Source organism: Mustela erminea, chromosome 3, assembly GCF_009829155.1.
Source record: "Mustela erminea isolate mMusErm1 chromosome 3, mMusErm1.Pri, whole genome shotgun sequence".
NCBI classification, from domain to species: domain Eukaryota; kingdom Metazoa; phylum Chordata; class Mammalia; order Carnivora; family Mustelidae; genus Mustela; species Mustela erminea.
This window is the reverse complement of record NC_045616.1, coordinates 128621731-128644592: the sequence shown is the minus strand read 5'-3', so window position 1 is coordinate 128644592 and position 22862 is coordinate 128621731. Positions and strand designations below refer to the sequence as shown.

General features: G+C 34.9%; 1 protein-coding gene across 1 annotated transcript in view; it reads right to left on the bottom strand.

Moving 5' to 3' along the window:
- The window catches only part of HCN1 (hyperpolarization activated cyclic nucleotide gated potassium channel 1), a 392660-nt gene that overhangs the window by 332534 nt on the left and 37264 nt on the right, over positions 1-22862 (bottom strand). The window contains exon 2 of the mRNA XM_032337446.1: positions 10267-10690. Within this exon, the coding sequence (XP_032193337.1) occupies positions 10267-10690 (424 nt within the window). The remainder of the gene's footprint in view (positions 1-10266; positions 10691-22862) is intronic.

The window sequence follows — 22862 nt, the reverse complement described above, 5'->3', positions numbered from 1 at the left end:
CTTATGATTCGCTGCCAGTCAATGGTAAGCCTCTGTTCTGTATATTAATCCTCCTTCTCAGTATCATGGAGACCAATATTTACACACAATGGAGAACTGCTCTCTATATGCAAAGACTGTAACCTCACAAAGCAGATATTCCCAATAGTACTGTTAGATACTATCAGGCGGGGCACCTGGGTGGCTCGGTGGGTTGAGCTTCTGCCTTCTGCTCAGGTCATGATCCTAGCATCCCAGGATCGAGTCCTATGTTGGGCTCTCAGTTCTGCAGGGAGCCTGCTTCCTCCTCTCTTTCTCTGGCTGCCTCTATGCTTACTTGTGATCTTTGTCTGTCAAATAAATAAATAAAATCTTTTAAAAAAATAAAAATAAAATTTTTTTTTTTAAAAAAGATACTATTAGGCAGTTACAGTTCTTGGATTCTAAATTTTAAAAGACATGTTACCACAAACTGAATTCCACTTTTTACTCTCTGTTATGATCTAAAATATTGAGGAAGATGGGTATTTTATTTTGTAGAAATCCTATAAAAAATCACTGAAATAATTTAGGTGGTTAATTATATCTTAAAATAATATACTCTTTAGACTTTCCACATTAGTTTACAAAGCCCTTTCACTTGAATTTTCTCTTCAATTATTTAAACAACCATGCAAGCCAAGTAGAAGCTATCAGCCATATTTTTAAAATGAGAGAATGGTATCTGGAAATGACTGGCACAAAATGCTCCTGGATTTTTATTTTAATCAAGGTGAATTTCATTTATTTTCTATGTTCACCCACCTCAAATATCCACAACAGTAACCACAAAAAAGCAGCACATTGAGATAATTAGCACATTATGGCAAATATTCCCATTGACGACAGATCTAAATGGGAAATCCTTTTTGATTTCACCACTCCTGACGAATATGATTATCTCAAAATAGCTATTCTCTTTCTTTGCAACTGCTTTAAATTATATAGAACCCCGGGACTAGTTTCCAGAATCCTTATTCAATGTCTACTTTCACTTTAAGATGTAGTAAGAAAAGATTTTGACCCTCTTTTTAAAAAAAATGGCCTAAATGGCAGGCTTAACTCAAAATAGCCACCAGAATTATATAACCAACCAAATGTATTTCGTTTTCACACTAAGACACGACTCCTCTAATACAAAATCTAAAGTGCATACCTCAGCAAGACAGAAAGAGAAGTCAAAGTAGGTCTTTCTCAGCCATTATCCTGTGTGATTGAAGATTCTAATTTTATTTATTCTTGAGCTCTCATAACAGTTATAAGTGTCTTCAGAAAACTTGACTTTCTGTGACAATTTCTAATATATTTCAATGACTATGCTTTGCCCAATGAAATAGCTAACAACTATTTCTTTTGACATCAGGCAAGCATAATTTTGTTCCCTAAAATGTTTCAGATTAATAAAAAAATCTTGGATGTTATATCTAAAGTAAATTATATCTAACAAAAGTAAAAAAAAAAAACCACATTTTTTCCCTTTATGATTAGATAAATATATCTGACATTCCCTTCAGAGTGAGTTTAATTTCACTTCATTGTTCATAATAATATAATGTTCTCAGGTGTCACTGCAACATTTTCCAATTTATGTCATGTTTCATCACACCTCTCTTGTTTATAGACAGGAGCTCCACAGTATACATGACAAATAAAAGTGACCTGTTCAATTGAGATAATTACCCAGATAATTAAAGTAACACATGTTTATTATGAAACACTCTGAAAAACTTAACCAGAATTCAAGTTTAAACCAGAATCACATCATAAGTGTGATGTTCAATACTCATAAACCAGTGCCATTCCCAATTTTCACTCTAACAGCAGATAGATAAGCCTAAAATAGCAGTTAGCTATAATACATGTTTTAACTGTGTGCACAATGGAAGGAGAAACTGAGACATTTTCTTTCCAGAAACTTCAGTTAAATGTGAAGCTGAATGGATTTTGTCCTAAATTATTTGCTGATTTATTTGCTACTTCAATTTTCTACTTGGTATAAATACATAATAGCATTTATAATACTTCCAATGCTTGGAAAGGCAGCAAGCATATTAAAGGGCCAACAGTTGAACTCCCTGTTGAGATTTTTCACATTTTAAACTAATAGAAATGTTCATGATAGCAATAATTTACATTTCTATAAACTTAATAGTTTCAAAGTATGTTCAACAATAATACCTCACTTCAGCTTCAAAAACAATTCTCTGAGATTAGGCAGAAAATTATTATCATCCCCATCTATAAATGAAGAACTTTGATTTTGTCAATGATTTCTAAATTCCCTTGGAATATTTCCCAGGCTTATCATCTTAGGACACACACTTTCAAAGCTAGTTTTCAAAATGCCATGACTAGATGCCTTACTAGATGCCTTAGTTAGAACCCCTTTTCTACCTCCTATCACACTCTCATAATGCATCTCTCTCTGTTTTGTTGTCAATACTATAATTGCCTCTAATATTGGATTCAAGATACTTTATCATTTTACATATATGTTTGTTTACATATTTGTTTTTCCTACTAACCTGAAATTCCTTGAGGACATAATCTAACTTATTTAGCAGATATTCTTGTGCCCCATTATTTTCCAGACACTCTGCTAGTAGTTAAATATACAGGAAATTTATAATCTATCCCCTTCTGGAGTTTGATAGTTGGAAAGGTACAGTTTAAGAGAAATTACAAAAGTGATGAATGTCACATAACAAAAGTACAGGGCTATGTCACAGGATATTACAGATAGAATTAACATTACCTGAGGGATTAGTGAATTCCACCTCAAGGAAATTTAAGTTAAAGTCAAAGTCAAAGGAACAAAACGGGATGGAAAAACTGGGGATGACCAAAGAAACAAAGTTCTAAGAAAAGTGAACAACATATGTAAAGGCCTTAAAATAGCATATAAATTTCAGCATAGTTAAAAATAATGGGAAAGGAAGTTTCCCAGGCTGAGGTTGAAAAAGACTCGGATTTCAAAGGACCTTGAATTTTGGAAATTGTCCTTATAGTAATGAAAAACCAGAAATATTTTCACCAGGTAGATGACACAGTAATATTTGCTCTTCAAAAACACCATTTTTGAGGTCTTGGGCAAAGAAGGGTGAATTTTTATTTTATTTTATTTTATTTAGATTTATTCATTTAATTTGAGAGAGAGAGAAAGAGCATGTGTGAACAGGAAGAAGGGTGGAGGGAGGAAAAGAATCTCAATCAGACTCCCTCCTGAGCATGGAATCCCACATGGGGTTCATCTCACAACCAAGATCAGGACCTGAGCCAAAATCAAGAGTTAGACGCTCAACTGACTTAGCCACCCACGCACCCCTGTAAGGGTGAATTTTAAAATCTAGTAAGTAGTCCATTATAAAAGTGAGAATTTTTAAAAATTGAGTAATAACTTGTATTGGCTTAAACTAGGATGATGATAGAAAAGATTCAGGGAAAGAGTATGAGAATTCAAAGCACCTTCAAGAAGTAGAACCAACAGGACCTGGTTACTGTTAGCTACAGAAATTGAAAAAGAAAGAGGGGTCAAGGATGCCTCTCAGATTTTAAACTGAGTAAAAGGAAATGAGGAAAGGAGAAAGGCAAAAGGAAAGAAGAGAGAAGGAGAAATGGATATACCGAGCTTGAGGATATCAGGAGATTCTTTATAAAGGTGTCACATATTCATGCAGACTTTGAGACGGGGGACCATAATTTTGAAACTTTGGATATGAGTCTGGCTGTTATCAATATATAGCCATGGAAGTGTATAAACACATGCAAAATGGGAACACAGATTGAGTCAATACCAGGACATTAATAAAGTCTACTATTTTAATGTTAAAATAGGGGTCTGAACGTTTCAGATATGATCTTATTTTTTTTTAACAAAGCATCAGAATTATATGGATCTGTTGCAATGCACTGAACAAAGAGCATTCATAAAATTACATATCTCACTTCTAACCCGCACAGACATAGACCCACACACACCTTGTTAATCACTACTTCATTGTCTTGACCTAACAACATTTCATATCCAAATAAAACTCATGACACTGTACTGTAGAACTTTAGGGTATCTGTTAAGATACCGCCATAAAAACACACAGTATGATAATTGAAAACAATAAGGAATAAAAATAATTCCTTAGAGAAAGAACTTAAACTCTCTGTTTAACTTGAGGAGAAAGTTTATATAAAGAGAAGTAATTTTTGCATATATGAATATCCACAGTCATCTATTTTATCTAGACAGAAATAGACAAGGAATTAGGTGAGTTTAAGAGAATGTAAGTGAATCGCTTCTTGGCCTTCTGGCTAAGATCAAGTGAAGAGAATGTAAGTGAACAATTTCCAAAGAAGATAATTTTGTTTCTTTTTTTTTTTAAGAATGTAGAACCCTGAAGTAACACAACCAATAGAGGACACCTAGTGGTCTTTAGCAGAATCAATATTTGCCTGCAGAAAATATTAAGCAACTCACCACACACACGTAATAATGTTAGAGTCAGCACACATGTTAATCTGAGAAAGATGACATCATGAATCTTATATATAATAGTATACAGATACTATATATATATATATATATATATATATTATGGGCATACATCAATTTAAATGTTTCAAACAATTTGAGAGAGAGAAAGAGCATGTGAACTTCATGACTGCTCTGTTAAGTTTATAGGCATGAATAAATCACTTTAAGGACTTCTCCCCAGATTACATGGAAAATAAAAGGCACAATTTGAATCAAGTCCTACATATACTAATTTCTAGTATAGGGTTCATTTCACATCACCATGTTGCTGGAGGCGTGCAATACAAATCTCAAATATAATTGGATCAATAATATTAATCATGATATATATTGTTATATATACTAACACAGTAATATATTATTATGACAACATTAATTATGTCAAATATAATTGATACTTAAATATGAAACATTACAAAAAGACTTGATATAAGATCTTCTCATATTTTACTATCGTTACAAACATTGCAAGGGTAAGAATTGTTGGCAAAGTTAAATCTCCCTTTAGATAACCAAACAGTGCCCTGCTTGGCGCTGCCTATATATATATAAGAAAGCAGGTGAGTCGTATATCTGTCTCCAGACTGGTATTATTAGGTCTCTCCACAGTGACCTCCAACCCTCTTCACTCTGTGGCACTCTAAAATGTAACCCCTCCCCCTAGCTTCAAATGCCTCAATGACACTTTATTAAGTTCATCATTAGCATAAATTCATGTCTACGCCTCCGAACTCATTCCCTTCACAGGCTAGATTCTGAGGTGCAGAACTGTCTGTACTGGGCTGCTTGTTCCTCAAGTCTTAGTGGGATGCTCCTCCCTGCCCCATTTTGCTCAGCTTGGGAAATCAGTCTCCAGCTCTGAAACCCAGTTCAAATCTCTGTGAACCTCTCTTCTTGTGCAAAAAAAGCTGTGTTGTTCACTCCCTCCTTGATTCTCCCACTTACCACACCATCTGTGATTATTTGCTCACATGTCTGTTTTTCCTACAAAGCTGGGATCTGCTTTGAATTCTCTCATGCAGCATCTGCACATAGAAGCTACTCAGTAATTGCTTGGGAGTGAAGAATGAATATTCCCTTGCAATTATTTAATGGATTTAGAACATGGAGGATTGCCATGTATTTAGGGGATAGGCATGCTCTGATAACCTTTCAGAACTCTGTGCTAGCATACAAGGAAATTCAAAGGCAAAGCTGACACTGACTGTTTTCTGTGGACGTTTATAGCCAACAAAAGAAAAGGAAAACACATATAAATAAACATTAGCAACAAAGCTGTCAGTATGAACGAACGAGAGAAGAGCTGGTAGAATTGCCCCCAGTAAAGGTATGGACGATTACAGCTCAGTCCATCAATGTTTAATATTTTCTGGAGATGAGTTGGAGCCTCGTTTTTTAAAGGAGTGATAGAAAAGAAGAAAACACTTTGCAAATCTTAGGTGTGGCACATGCAAATTTACAGAAGCAGAAAGACTCATTCTCTGCAAGCACTGTAAAACTAAAAAACAAACAGGAGAGAGTTCTTGGGAACAAATGTAAAGTGACAGGGGTGAAATGGGGGAACAGTTTGCTGGAGAACCTTGGAGGCACAGTGAAGAAACACAGATTTGATGTGATGGGCTATAGAGAGCCTCTCTTAGTTTGAGTGAGGAGTAAGTTTAGGAAAACACTGGTGTTTGCTTATGGCAAATCTTGGAATTTGATGCGTTTTCTGAAAAAATGAAAGTAGCTAGAATATGTATTGTGTAATTATAGATAGGCAATTTATAGCAAGAGTTAGTTTCTAATCTAATCCAATTAGAATGCTAAAATTAACCAAAGACAGAAACCACAGTCTGCATTAGCTCCCTGTGGAATAAATTTCCTTATTAATGCTGCGTTGTTAAACATACTTTGTATATAAACCTATCTCTGAGCTAACATAAAAATCTAATATTGATTGCTAGAAGAGCAGCTCAATGTTCCGTACACCCTATTTATCTGAAATTGCTATAGACATATATGAAGATCAGAACCGTAAGCCCTCTTCCTGCTTCAAGATAGATTTAGTTAATTATGGTATATCTAAAATCTACACACGGAGGATTGAGGAGACAGGAGATGGGGATACAAAATAAAATATCTTATATGTGTATTCCAAAGCCATAGTTATTATACAAGCATTATGCATTTCCCACACATTTTTTTACATTGCTCATGAAGAATTCACACTTTATGTGACACTGAATCCAACAAAAAAATAACCATTACAGAGAAGCATTTCTCTTTTCAATTATGTTTCTGAAATCTCAAATAATATCAAGGGTTATCCCTCTTTGATGAAATGACTGACATCAGCAGCTGAGGGATTTAAGGTTCCTAGAACTTTTCACCTTTGCTAACTGAATAATCTCCCATATAGTACCCTCTTAATCTACCTTTTATCTCTTCAGGGCTTGCCATGGTCCCAAATTGTTACTAAGATTCTATTTTTATTTCCAGGGATTTCCTCACTGTTTCTTTTAGGTCAGAGAATAGGTTTCCCCCTGTGATAGGTAACAAAATAACACTCCAGCTTGAGTTACTCTTTACTTGAAATACAACATGAAGTACAATGATAAATTAAGGGAATGATTTTCCCCCCCTCAACCAAAATACAAGAATGGGAAAGATACACTTTGGTTTTCTGGAGATTACAGGAAAAGGAATGTCTTGGCCTGATTTATCCAAATTGCTACAGATTTTCACCTAACCTGGCAATACATATATTTTCAGGATAGCATCAGAGAGTTCTATTTTTTTGCATCTGAAAGCCATTGATCTTAGAAAATTGCCTTGTGAAAATAACTTCTCTCCTGATTCTTTAATACCAGTGTTTCATAAATTAGTTGGCCTAATCACCTCTTTCCGTCTACATTAGCCACTACATTCAATTTTAGTAATGACAGTAACATAAGGACTAAATTTTAAAGTTTCTGTATTTCATTCACAATATTTCTCTAATTTATTTGGCTTTGGCACTTCTTGTTGTTTTTCAGTTGAACTAATTCAGACCGAAAAAAAAAAAAAAAAGTATCATTGAAGATGGAAGCAGTTTCCTATAGAAGGCAGCCACTTTCCTTGGGAATGATTCATTTAGAACAGTGGCAGCTTCCAGACTTCACACATTACTTCCCCAAATTTGCTGAATTTAGCATTAGCCAGCTTGGTACTAAAACACTCAGAACTCAAAGACATGTGGGTGAACTCACATCTTCCTCTGCGGTCTTATTCCAAATGTTCACAGAGCAAAGTCTTCTGGCTTATTTGTTGTATTTTCTATAAGTAAACACATCCTGGTGGGCATTTGTAAAACTCAGGTAGAGATTTGCCAGTTTGGAACCATTCAAGTTCCTCTGTGCTTTCTGTGTGAATCATATAGGTGATGAAATAATGAATTTGTATTAAATTCTGGATTAATTATTACAGTTTCTTCCCTATTTAATAATATTACTAGCAGACATTAAATATCCATGATATATGCAATTTTACACAGGGATATCATATAAAAAAGAAAAAATTCTTCACTTAAATGAGCTCGTGGTTCATTTATCATCAAGGTCATTTATTTATAAGCAAGATCTTGCCAACTCACGACTCTAGCTTCAGTGGGTTTGGTTACCAAATTTCTGTGAGTGCATACTAAATTGCATTTTATAGTAATGATGGCAGTGAGCCGATGATCCTGAATTATATCACGGCATCTTTGAAAACCATCATGTTTCCCAGATCTAGGTGACTGTAACTGCTGCCAGGAACCAGAGGGCAGTAGTGTAAGAAGTGTCCTCTCCTATGACCGCATGGCCTGCCACTTTATCTGATAGGATACCATCTGTTCCCCCTGCTGCCGTTCTCTAGGGTAATTGGGTTAAAACTACAAGACATTGAAAAATAGTCACATTGCCCACTGTATTTTTAACTGCCTGGCTATTTATATCAATAACTTTTCTTTTTACAGACTATTTTAAAAAAAAATTGTGACGTTTTAAGGGGTTAATGTTCAATTCTTACATTGCATAGACACAATCTTTGTTAAGAAAAGCTTCCTTTAATTTCTAAATATGGTGGAATATACAGAATATTAGGAGTGTATTAAGAGCAGCGGAGTGTATGTTATAGTGAGAAGCTATATAGTTCCGTGGTTAGGAGCATTTGGTCTGAAGTCAGATCGCCAAGATTAGAATCCCAGCTCCAGTTTTCACTAACTCTGTAAATCTGGGCAAGCTACCAGAATTATTAGGAAAATGAATGAATCACGCAAGGAATAGAATATATTATTTGACACATAATAAGCCCTCAATAAATATTAACTATTATTATCAATAATCACCTTGGCTTGATATTAATCTCAAAGCAGTATAATAAAGTTTAAGAACCAAACATTTATTACATTTTAGGTGGAATGTGCTCTATAGAGACATATTACAAAATGAATCCAATCTCTCAAATGTGCTTCATTCGATTTTGAATATAATCCATATCCATATTTTAAGAATGATCCATTTTTATGCCTTTCAGCAGTATCTTACGCAGTGTTTTATTATTGCATGTCATTTCCTGAAATCCTGTGAACTAAAATGTCATTGACAAGCACACACAAAACACTGCTAGAGTCTCACAGAAAGCAGAGCTAATGTTCTGAGCTAAGAAGTTCCATTTTAGGACTTGTTTAAACCTAAATTCTAAAACATAATTCTTCCTAAAAATTTCAAAAAGCATTTCTGCAGTGGTAAAGCAATAATTAATCTATTGCCAATATATTGTTTTCATTAGTCCAGGTCTGACACTATAAGCCTCTTTGATCCTCATTTTTATGCAACAATAAAATTCAGGTTATAATTAACTTAAAAAAGTAGACTTAGAAGGAAAATAAAGTCAAAAAGGTTATGAAGCAGTCTCTGGAATTCGGGACATAAACCCCTTTGCTCAGGGATGATACATTTAACTCAGATCTTTCGAAACTCCAGTTGGCTGAGCCCTTTCAGGTCCTACCAACACTGTAAGAACAACAGATGCCCTCTTCAGCAAAATATTGGCCAGATTCATTATATTTATTCATTGCACTATTTGTGTTTTCTATGTAATAATTTCCCTCCTGAGTATGCTATTTTTCAGTGTTTTGAAATGAATTAATAGGGAGAAATTACAAGAAATAATTACAGGCAGAGCATAACACTGGGCAAAATTATTATGCTAAAATCGGTCTTTACATATACAACTAGAAATACTTTTTAAAAGTCTGTTTTCTACAAATGCAAGTTCTCTGAAATTTTAATATTAGAGGAAACATAAACCAGATTATCTCATAGAACTAGTGATACAAACCAGATTAGCAATCAGAGCCTACACATCTATGTCAAAGATGGCAATTGATATATTCATATTAAATCAAAAGAAACTTCCCATGGTAGAAAAGGGATTCCATTGATTAGGATAAACATTTGTTGATTAAAGTGGATTTGTTTTTAAAAAGAAACTTAATTGGCATAAAAAAATTGTTTTACGATGACTACTTTTTCAGTTGATTCAAATCCAGTATGTCCGTATCTTTGAAGATACAAATATATCACTCATGCGCCAAAAGGAATAAATAGAATTTGTCTTCTTGAATTTCATAAAACTCATTAAACATAGCATCTTAAAAGTTATAGTTAACAATCTCATGCTATAGTGGTTTTAAAAAAGTAAAAGATATGTCTTACCTCTTCCCACTGATGTATGTATCTAATTAATCTTGAAAGTCGTAACAAACGCAAGAGACTGAGAATTTTTGTAAACCTCACAATGCGAAGTGCCCTTGCCGTCTTGTAAACTTCTGAATCCATTCCTTTTTCTACAATGAGGAAGATATAATCCACTGGGATTGATGAGATGAAGTCAACCACAAACCAGCTTTTTAAATAATTCATCTTGATCACTTTAGGGTCCAGGATGATTTCAGAACTGTCTTCATTGACAGTACCAGTCCTAAAATTCATTATCAGGTCCAAAAGGAAAACTGTATCTGAAGCCACATTGAAAATAATCCATGGTGTTGTTGTTTGTTCTGTAAAGAATGTGATTCCAACTGGTATGATGACCAGGTTTCCAACCATCATTATAAGCATTATTAAATCCCAATAAAACCTACAACAAATAAAAAAATCAGATTTTAAGACACAGACAATAACCATTCTTCCCCATCTTAAAAAAAAAAAAATTACTGACTTATGGTTAAATAAATGAGTAAAATAACAAAGTGTTTGTTTTATAATGAAGGTAACTCCTTCAAGTTATAAATTTAAATCTAAATAAAATTAATATATTTCTAAAGCAAATCATTGTGTTTACAGAATTCTAAAAATTATTTGATATAAAGTGTTACTGAAATAAGTTCAAGAAGACACATCCCCCATTTATCCAGTAAAAAAAAACAAAGACAACCTCCTCCATGTTAATATGTAATACAGACTGAAATAAAGGAGATGTATCAGACCAGCAGATTTACACCAAAAAAAAAAAAAAAGTGAAGATTCTTTAGCGATGCTTTGAAGTACTTTATATGTCAATTACCCATCAATCATCAATTAAAATAAAGAGTAAAATACTAAAAATATTGGTACACTAAAAATATTGGTACTATAAATTATTTCAAAGAGTACAGATTAGGTCAATCATAAATTGCAGGCTAGCCCATGGCCTCACAGCACTCCAAATATTTATGCTTTCTTCTTTTTTAGTTTGAAGTGAGAAAACTAATTTTGTTCTGAGGCTAAAATAACTGAACAGACCACTCTAAATTTTAAACTAGAATCTATCCAAAATTGTATCACTGTTTCATTGAACAGCTACTTCAAATATATTCCCACTGTTTTCCCAAATAATTCTTTTTTTTTAAGATTTTATTTATTTTTTGATAGAGAGACAGCAAGAAAGGGAATACAAACAGGGGGAGTGGGAGAGGGAAAAGCAGGCTTCCTGCTGAGCAGGGAGTCCAATGCTGGGCTCCATCCAATGACCTGAGCTGAAAGTAGACACTTAATGGACTGAGGCACCCAATGCCCCAATGATGTAAATTTCTATGACAGAAATTTCTGTTAACCAAGATCTCTTTATTTAACATTACTTCCTCTACTTAGACCAACTGGGGTACAATTTGCATAATCCTTTCAAAATTACTATCATCCCTGGTTATGAATGACTTGGGATAAAACTAGTTGCATAAGAAAGAACTATAATAGGCCTTCTCTCTCCTTGTCTCCACCCTCCCAGGATTATGTAAAAAGCAAATGTTTCTCATTTTTTGAAGATTTCACCAGTCTTTGTGTCAAAACGTGCCTACACAGTTATGCACACGTATACAAATACCCATGTCAATCATACATCATGCACTGTCAATTTCAATAACATATTTTCTCTTTTCTTCCCCTCCTCTTTTAATGGAAATACACAATGTGCCATTTAATACGCCAAGGGCAGAGGAGGGATGTAGAGGAGATGCAATATTGTAATAGCTATTTCACAGAAAGTGACATCATTAAACTATAAAAATGGAACCATGTGTGCCCTGAGGATTTTCACTTTTCTGGACACTCTTATCAGTCTCTTCTGTGAGCTCATCTCTCTGCCCTCCACTTGAAGGATGCCGTTCCCCTGGGTGACACACATAGTCCTTTTTACTTCTATTCTACACAAGTTCTTTGAGCAGTATCATACACTCATCCACATATTTATGATTAATTCATAACCGATGACTCCAAAAGCTCCACCTCTGGTCCATTCCTGCCTAACCTCCTAATCAGCAGCCTATTGAATCTAGCCCCAAGCAAATCTCACACTCACGTCACAGCAGGCATATGCTCAAACTCATCATCTCCCTTCTTGTATAGATTTCTCACATATTCCCTATGCCAGGGAATGGAACAACTCTATACTTTATTTGCAAGCCAGAAACCCTGGAGCAATCCTAGAAAACTCCTGGCCTTAAATCTACTCAATCTCACATTCGGATCAGTCACCAAGACTGTTTGGTTCCAACACCTACGTGTGAGTTGTATTCATCCATTTGCCCTTTACAATTCCCACTGCAACTATCTTCAACTAGAAATTCTTACCAGCTGTTTAATTTGGAGACAAGTTATTTAAATTCTCCAATCCTAAATTTTTTCGTCTGTAAAATGAAGATTATTATGGAACCAAATGTGTAGAGTTTTACAGATTAAATAAAATAATATATGCAAATCATATATCCTAGCATATAACAATCGTGGCCCACAATGCTGGTGGCCTACTTAGTATTCATTTACCCTCCCATACCAAAAGAAAAACAATTCTGCAGTGACAGCCAGAAGCCCATTGAAAAAATACTCACTTTTACAGATATCCTTACATTTCTCTCATTAAGACAGAAGATATTTTTAAAGAAAAGATATATCCTGTCCCTCTTACTCAAAAGAAATGAAGAGGATAAAGTGGCATTTATTCATTCTTGGAGCAATAATTTTTAGCACACCATAGCTTTTTATTAGTGGTACTTAATATGGTCTGAAGCCATCAGAAATCTCATTATCAATATAAAGCTCCATTAAATCTTATAATTTCCTTTTAAAGTATCGCTGACTCTCTTTTACAGACATAAACACAGATCTTGTTATAGACTTTGCATAATATAACACTTTCTGCAGTTAACATGGATTCATTCCTTATCTAGCCAAGGAAAATACAGTTGTCACCCACTCTCAAAGTATGATATAACTTCTGTTTTTTAAGCAAAGAATATGTTCCTGAAAATTGACCTCATGAGACTCTCTTGCCTACCTGCCCACAAGTTTCTTTTCTTGACTCTTTGCTCTGAAAATGTCTCTTGGATACTGAAGCTCACTATTTCTTAATTTTTAATATCTAAGTCTTATACATGTTAATATGGAATAGTCTTTCCTATTCATTCCTCTTTCTATGCCCAGTTATCTAGTTTGGGCAGAACTAGTTCTTGCTTTAGAATAGCTCAAGTCTCCTGTCTATGGAATCTGACCAATTTTTACCCATCAGTCCCAGAGTGCTGTGTTATCTAACACATAACTTGCCAGGTCAACAAACGTCTATGACTCTCTTAATTAAGTAAAAATAACTCAGCCTGATTTTCAAGGCATTTTATAATATAGCCTTTTCCTCCCTTCTCAGCCTCTTCTTAACCACTGTATGTAAGAATATCACATCTTAAGCAAGAGAGAACTTACTCTTACCTTGCCTTCATGCTCACCTAGGTAATTGTATAGGAAATATAGTTTCTTCCAGTCTATTTATTCATTTTCCTATTAGTACTCTACCTACCCTTCAAGCCTTGTTCAAATACTGAGTTTCTTAGTGTTGTTGTTTTTTTTTAGCCACCCCCAGAGCAATATATACTTTCAGCATGCTTCTTATTTTATTTTTCCTCTTGTTACTAATTATCTATTTTTGATTCCTCCATCATTCCTGGATTTAAATTCTTCTTATAAAATTTTTATTAAGCTTTTGATTTCAATTCCAGAATAGTTAACATATAATGTTATATTAGTTTCAGGTGTACAATATAGCGATTCAATAATTCTATACAGTACTCATGGATATAAGTTCTTTGAAGTTCAAAACTGTACTTTTATATTGTGTTTAGCATTTACAGTAACGTAAACAATATCTAGGATAACAAATGTTAAGAAGATGTATTAATTAAACTTTTAATGGAAACATACACTTCAGTGGGTATTTTTAAAGAAATCCTGTTTAATAAGATGATGAGTCATTAATGCAGTAAATAATTTCTTAACTTATCCTTTATATAAGGATTTTATCTGGATTTTTCTAATTGAGGGTTTTTATAACATAGAAGACAATGTAACAAATTAAAAAGGAAACAGAGATTAGGAATATGTTCTGAGGTTAAAGAGCCAGAAAATGAAGCAGTTTTGGACTTGACACTTGGTTTCACATATTATAAAATCCACCTTCTTCTATTCATCCTGCCTTACAGAGACAACATTTGTATAAGTCTTGGTTGGACTTTAAAGGCAGACTAGTGTTCAAATCTCAGTTCCACTAGCTGTATGGGATTGGGCAAGGTATTTAACTGCCATGAAATTCAATTTTCTTCTACTACTCTGAGTTTCTCTGCAGGAAAACTTCAGGCAATTATGTATGCAAAGAGTAGTGTACAGAACCTGTTATACAGAAAATTTCTCTGAAAAACCAGGAAAGCAAGGACGCTTGGGTGGCTCAGTCAGTTAAGCTGCTGCCTTTGACTTAGGTCATGATCCCAGGGTCCTGGGATCAAGTCCTACATTGGGCTCTTTGCTCAGCAGGGAGCCTGCTTCTCACTCTGCCTGCTTGTGCGCGCTCACGTGCGCTCTCTCTCTCTCACACACAAATAAATAAATAAATAAAATCTTAACAACAACCAAAAAAAAAACCCAGGAAAGCAGAGAGGCACTCACTAAGAAGCAAGTTTTGACAATTACAGTAATTATCAAAGCATTTTTGCCTTATACTGAAAGTGGATGAAATAGACAAAATAAAATAGCCTTTCAATTATAATTAATGTATCACTAATAACTATACATTTTAACTACTAATAAAATAATTACTTTTCTTGACAAATTTTTTTTAATGTTAAGAATCCATTTCCCCCCATGAGTTTTTAGAAGAGAAAAAATAGCATTGTAAAGATTGGTCCATGATATTAAACTCCGAGGAACTGAAAATTCAATTTTGCCTCTTTCTTTCTTTCCACCCACTTGCGTACCTCTAAGGCTTGTGGTAAACAGGACAGCCCCCACTGACCTAACAAGAGTTCCCATGATCCTTCAGGTTTCCTACCTCCCTATAATAGCTGCACTAGTTGAAATAATCTGATGCCAAATATTTCTAACTTAGAGCCTTAAATTTAAAAACTACCATGTTTCGCTACTGGAGGTGCTTACTGTTAAATCTGTCTAAATATTGAATGAAATATTCTCTTCTTCCCTTTTACAATGAAATATTTTTGTTAAGTGGAATGGAAGAAAGAACTTCTGGTTAAATCCTTGAAATGATGCCAGATTTACACAATTTTACCTACAGTTGAAGTCAAATTACGCGACAAACCTGTCTGTCCTATTATTCACTTAAGACTTGCTGCTAAAGGGGCGCCTGGGTGGCTCAGTGGGTTAGAGCCCCTGGCTTCAGCTCAGGTCATGATCCCAGGGTCCTGGGATCGAGCCCCACATCGGGCTCTCTGCTCCGCGGGGAGCCTGCTTCCTCCTCTCTGTCTGCCTGCCTCTCTGCCTACTTATAATCTCTGTCAAATAAATAAATAAAATCTTTAAAAAAAAAAAAAAAAGACTTGCTGCTAAAAAATATGTTTTTAGATATGAACCATAAGTTGGGCATGTTTGTAAACAAATTACTTCTCAATCTATATAAATAAGTAAACAAATGTCCAGTGGATTTACTTTTTATTAAACACAGTCCTTGCAATTATTTTTCAAATTTTGTGTAAGCTGATTTAATTTTCTAAAGTCCAAGAGCTTGACTATTAGATACACATCTTTTCTTTTAATTGAGTATAGCTGACACAGAACGTTACATTAGTTTTAGGCATACAGCACAGTGATTTGACAAGTCTCTCTGTTCTGCTACGTTCACCACAAGCACAGCTACCAGTGGCATTATACAATGCTAGCATAATACCACTGACTACACTCCCTAAGCTGTAGCTTTTATCCCTGTAACTCACTCATCCCATAACTAGAAGCCTGTAACTCCCACTGCCCTTCACCCATTCTTGGGCACGAATTTGTTGGAAAATAAAGTGTCTTCTCGTAAATGCTGTGCCCTCTTCATAGTACGTCAGTGTCAATTCACGGCATCATATCTCAAGCAGCCAATAACTGAACTCCGCTCGGAGGGCTTCTCAGACATCCTTTGTGACTTACAAACCTCACTATCTACAGACTACTCAGCTTGGGGCTGATGTTTTATAGGACTTATGGATGCCTTTTCTAAGCTTTGCAAAGAAGTTTTCTTGATCAGGTCTGTTACCTATCTTAATGTCTTAATGTCCTACAAGGCCATATTTATTATTCACGGGCAGTGTGGAGTGAAGGTATCAGAAAACACAGACAATTCAAATATAGGCAATTTGAAGTGAAAATACACTAATCTTCTTACTACAGTAAAACCTTGCTAAGATCCTAATTGTAGGAACTTTAGCCTAAGTTATAGACAAAACTAAGTTAAACCATATTTGAAGACATTTAGAGCTTTTGTTTTTTGTTTTGTTTTGTTTTTAAAGATTTTATTTATTTATTTGACAGAGAGAGATGACAAGCAGGCAGAGAGACAGGCAGAGAGAGAGGAGGAAGCAGGCTCCCTGCTGAGCAGAGAGCCCGATGCAGGGCTCGATCCCAGGACCCTGAGATCATGACCTGAGCCGAAGGCAGCAGCTTAACCCACTGAGCCACCCAGGTGCCCCAATTTAGAGGTTTTTAAGTAAACATAGCAATTTACCCAATGAAAACATGAGATGGGTAGAAGTTATATTACATGTTAACTAACCTTATTGATTAAAATGAGCTAATGGGATGCAAATTTAACTCCTACGAAGGTAAGATCTATATAAGATCTATATAGATCTATATAGATCTATATAAGATAAGATCTATACCACTTATATATAGATCTTATATAGATCTCTTATATAGATCTTAAGATAGATCTATATATAGATCTATATATATAGATATAGAAGATATAGATCTATAGATCTATCTTAAGATCTATATAAGATCTATATAAGAGATCTATATAAGATCTATATAAGATCTATACCACTCCAGGCAAAAGCAACTATGTTTTTCTGCCTCCCCGTTCTTCTGCAATTGTACTTCATTGTGTGTTGATCTTCTCAGGGCCAACATCAATGGCCTTATATTGGTCCATTTACTCTCATTTACAGCATCTACAACTTTGTCTATTCACTCCCCCTACTTGAAACTCTCTCAAACCTTTGGTTTCTATGATTCCCCATTTTCTTAATGCCTCACTCATATTTATTATTAACAGAAATTTATTTTCCTCCACCTTTATCTAACTCCTCTTCTTCCTCCATTACAGTAGACATTTCTACGTGATCATCTCACGTAGCTTGTCAGCCTTCCATTACTCTCTCCTCCGGTCACATCAACTCCCAAACGCTAATATATGAACATAATATGTCAACGTAACTAAAATGTTAATATAAGTCATTCTCAAATCTATCACTAGCCTTAACCTCTGTGACAGAGTTATGCATTTCTAACTACACTCACTCATTAGTCCCATTAGAAGAGTCATCTCAACAAGGTTAAATCCAAACCAATTAACCTTATGGCCCAAAAATAATTCTCCTGATATTTTTATTTTTATTTATTATAACACAGCATAGCATAGCAGCTGCTGCTGCTTCTGCTGTTGCTGCTTCTTCCTTCCTCTTCTTCTTTTCATTGTTTCTTTCTTTCAGCCAACCACTAGGCATAAAATTTAAAAATTATCCCTGACTATTCCATCAGCCCAGTTCTGACATTTGATCATTTGCCCAGCCTTACATTTTTTCTAATACAATACCTTTCATATTCAGCTTTTCATTTTGTTCCATTGCCAACATTCTTTATGAAGTTTTTATTATATCATTATTCTGCTTACTAATTTTCCTGTTTCTACCTGCCCTAGTAAATTACTTTCTATTTATATCCAGACTTTTCCTATTGCTTGCAAAATGAAATATAATCATTCAACATCTCTAGTGTGTCCCAATTCTATATCTTGAAGCTTATCTTTTTTTGTACATACATGGTCCTCAGCTAATTTTGAAAATACTGTTTTCCAGACTCTTTGTGTTTTCCACTGCCAAAAAAATGCCTGGGATTTCCTTCTCCCAAAACCAAAAAATGAACTTCTATATTTCCCTCTGTGACCGCAATAGCCAAATTAAATGCCAGTATTCTCTTTTATTCGGTCCAGAGCCCAGCTGGGGTTCATCTCCCTGACTCTAACTCTTATCTTAATTTCTCCATGCAATATTTTCAGCATTTGAGAGCACCTCCTATTGAACGGTATTTTACCAAAATATGGTGTCAATAATAATTTGATATACCATTTAATAACAGTGTCTGAAAATATTGCTCTTGTATTTATTTCTAGCAAAAGTAAATGCCAATCTTCTCTATACTTAAATTGCCTTACAAATAGTATATACTCCCAATTTCCCAGTGATCAAATCCAAATTAATCATATTTATGTTAAGGAGAAATTATTACACATTATAAGATTTTAATTAAAGTAAATGACCATTTGTTCCTTTAGATGATTTAGAATTAAATTTGTGTAAGCCTTTTGTATTTATCTGTGAGTGGTAGAATTATGATGCATATTTAATTTTTTAATTTTTTAAATTTTTTATGATGCATATTTTTTAACTATTCTAATTTTCTTGTTTTAGACAACAGGAAGAAAGACGTCATTCAGGGTATTTTCATTATGTCATTCAAATTTACTTCACAGAAGGCCACAACTTTCATTCTACTGAATCAAAACAGCTGTTTACTCCTAATTGACACACATGAAATATCATTTCCGCAAATCTATACAGCTTTAATTAAAAGGTAAAGAATGGGAAAGAACTCCCTGAAGATTAAGTAGTTCTATGCTGCAGTTTTCTATCTTTATGGTAACATAGATTTTCCATAAAACAAAAATTCTTAATTTTAAAAGGTGAGTATAAAATCTATAAGACAGCTCCTACTGCTTCACTTTAAAAAGTCCAATCTAATACTATTCCTTCACTTCCTAGCATTTTTATTTGATTTACCATAAAGTGATTTTTTAAATTTTTTATTCTCCACTATGACTCTCAGCACTTCATTCCTTTAAGGAAAGCACGAGTACTGTCTACGGTCACATTAACCAAAATGTGTTCTAGCGCCATTCATTCTAGTTTGGATTCATTAAATTGACATCCATTTTTTAAATTACTTTATTTTTCTTTTATTTTTATTTTATTTTAACTATTTCCAAAGACAGACTAAAAGAAACTCCATATTAACATCTTACCAATAGATAATCCTATGACACAGACATTGACACAGACACTTTTATTTGGAGCTCAATTCAATGAGATCATAGGAGACTCTTATGCACAGAGAACAAACTGGAATGGTGGAGGGAGGGGAGCAGGGGATGGGCTAGATGGGTGGTGATGGGTTTTAAGGAGGGCAGGTGCTGTGATGAGTATGGGGTATTATTATATGTAAGAGATGGATCACTGAATTCTACTCCTGAAACCAATACTGCACTATATGTTAACTAATTAGAATTGAAGTAAACATTTGTAGAGAAAAAAGGAGAAAAAAGAATAAATACAATAAATACAAAGTAATTGCAAAAAATAAGAAAAATAACTATCAGCTTCTAAGGGCTTTCCATTTGCTGATATACTTTCATCCCTCCACTGTGCAATTTTAAAAAAAAGGAAATGAGTGAGTGAATTGTTCCCTGTCTAAATACATACCTAACTTAAGGTTAATTCAAACTGGAGGTTTTAATTTCAGAATAATTCTTCCCTCGTTACTACCACAATCTTCCCACCACCCTGCTTGTGTTCTCTAATTGTCCACTTTATCTTTCTTGTCACTGATAAATAGGTCACTTCCTTATGTTTCTTGTCACTCTGCAAATCCCAACAAACCCTTATCTTCTTTGTTCACCCCTAAGCTGCCAAAGCCACATTTGCATTATTGCTTCAGCTTGAGGGTATGATGGAAGGTTCAAAATCAATATCAAAGCACATTACTGTGTGCCCAAGTATGCAAAATGTTTACATTTTATGGAAGTTTTTGAGTGTGTTCAAGATCCTGATTTCTACATATAATAATTTACCTCATTGAGTATTAAAAAGGAAAGCAGCATCAGGACAATAAAGTATAAGTAACATTTACAATAGGTGTTTTGTAAACATTGTCTCATCTGATACTTATAACAATCAAAGGGGTTGGCAGCATTATCTAAATTTAAGAGGAAACTGAAACTCATCCAAATAAGAGACATTCTAAATTTTGCAGGGAAGAAGTGAGTACAACTGCTTTTGAACCCATGACCAATTTTCATGCTTATATTCCTTCCGCCATATTCAATTCTTAAATAAACACATCAAGGATTTAAGAGCAATATTAAAATAAAACTTTCCCACGCTTAGTAGCACAGTAGGGCAGCATAGCCACACTTGGCACCCGCCCTTATCAGTTGCCTATCTGAAATGAAAACAAAATTATTTTCACAAGGGAAATTCCAAGCTCTTAGGGGGAGTAAACCACAGGGCTACAGGTATGGCTCAGTGGCTGGTCTTTGGTTTCTTTGCCTTTCAACCTAGACACCATTGGGACTTTATTTACATTCCCAGAGAATAAACATGATAGTTCATCTACCTCTATCACATAGCCAAATATTTCCACCAGGCAGTGAGAGAGGACCCCAATGAGGACATGTTCCAGAAGGCAGTCAGATGAAGATGGCCTGCTGGGCCCCCAGCAAAAATCAGCAAGGAAGGGAGCAGAGGCCAGGTAAAGGCACTGACTCTAGGCCTCCAAGGGCCAAGGACAGGCCCCAGTGGGGCCAGGGCAAGCTGGGATGCAGAGGAACTGCCTGGGACCACAGGTGAGGCCAAGCACAGCCACCTAAGAAAGTGGTCTGAGGCCAAGCCAAGCACCAGATGGAATGCCCCAAATTGGGGCTCACAAATCTGCCTTGAACTTCCACTGGACCTCCAGGTGCAGCCCTGGATTTCCTTTCAAAAAGGGGCCATTTCCCCAACCTTCCAGTGTGGTAAATGACTGATTTTCCAAACAATAGATAGATAGATAGATAGATAGATAGATAGATAGATAAAGGAACTACGAAATTGCTTATTTCAAAGGTGATTTCTGAATTCTTTCTGCCTTGGGCTGGAAAGATCTCACTAGTGTATAAAAGAAAGTCAATTCAGATGCTCTAACGGCAAAAAAGCATTTGGAAAGCAAAAGTCAAACTTAGTATCAAATATTTTCTTCAGATGGTTACATTATAATAATTCCAACAAATATGCATTGGCTACCTTCTACATAGTTGGTATTGTCCTAAGCACTTTGAGAAATGCAAACATAAATTATATACAAATTCTGACCTCCAGAACTTCTAACTTAATAGGAATACGAAACTTAATAGGAAAACGAAAACTTGCACTTAAGATAGGAGAAAGTTTAAGACATGTTCATAAATAATATATTGCACATACTCTGAGTTTCCAAAAGAGGAAAAAACTGGCCAACCATTTTAAAAAGTACTATTATTAAAGAAGCTCAAACAACAGCATTTGCTGAGAAGGTCCTGAGGTTGTATTTTATTCATAGAACAATTTATCAACAAACACATGCTGCTTCCTAGGCTTGTCATGAAGCATACAAAGAGAATTAGACATAGCCCAGTCCTCAAGAAAAGAAGGTCTAGGAAAGATAAACAATAGTATTTTCTAAAATATCGTAAGTTTGGGGCACCTGGGTGGCTCAGTGGGTTAAAGCCTCTGCCTTCGGCTCAGGTCATGATCTCAGGGTACTGGGATTGAGCACCATGTCTGGCTCTCTGCTCAGCAGGGAGCCTGCTTCCTTTCCTCTCTCTCTCTGCCTGCCTCTCTGCTTACTTGTGATCTCTCTCTGTCAAATGAATACATAAAACCTTTAAAAATAAAATAAAATAAAATATTGTAAGTTCTATGAGAGACCTATAAAAAGAGCAATCCTAGGGCATACCAAGGAAAGAGATCAAGTTTTCCCTGAGGGAAAGACAGAAGAACTGGGCAAGATTTCAGAGTCAGTAATTGATACTTTATTTATACAACTACAGAAACTTGAGTTGGTATGCACAATGACATCTATATGTTCTGGGTACGAAAGCTGTGCCAGTGTCTGGGCTACCATTAGGAAGACCAAGAGAAACAGACACAAGGTACAGTTAAAGGAATTAAATACCATGAAAACTATCAGGTCTGGTGGTGTATTTACATTTTCAGTCAAAGCTTTAGCTCTTATGATATCAAACAAATCTAAGGCTACATCAAGTACTTTCTCTTCATATATTTTGAAAAACTTTGTTTTCCCATGACCAAGGACAGCCAAGAATGTAATCAAATAAAAGCTCAATTAAAAGCAGTACATTCTGCTTATAGTTATAAATTTCACAGTACCATATTTTCTTCAAAATACCCTTATGAATAATCAAGATCTACTTATTCATTTTAACA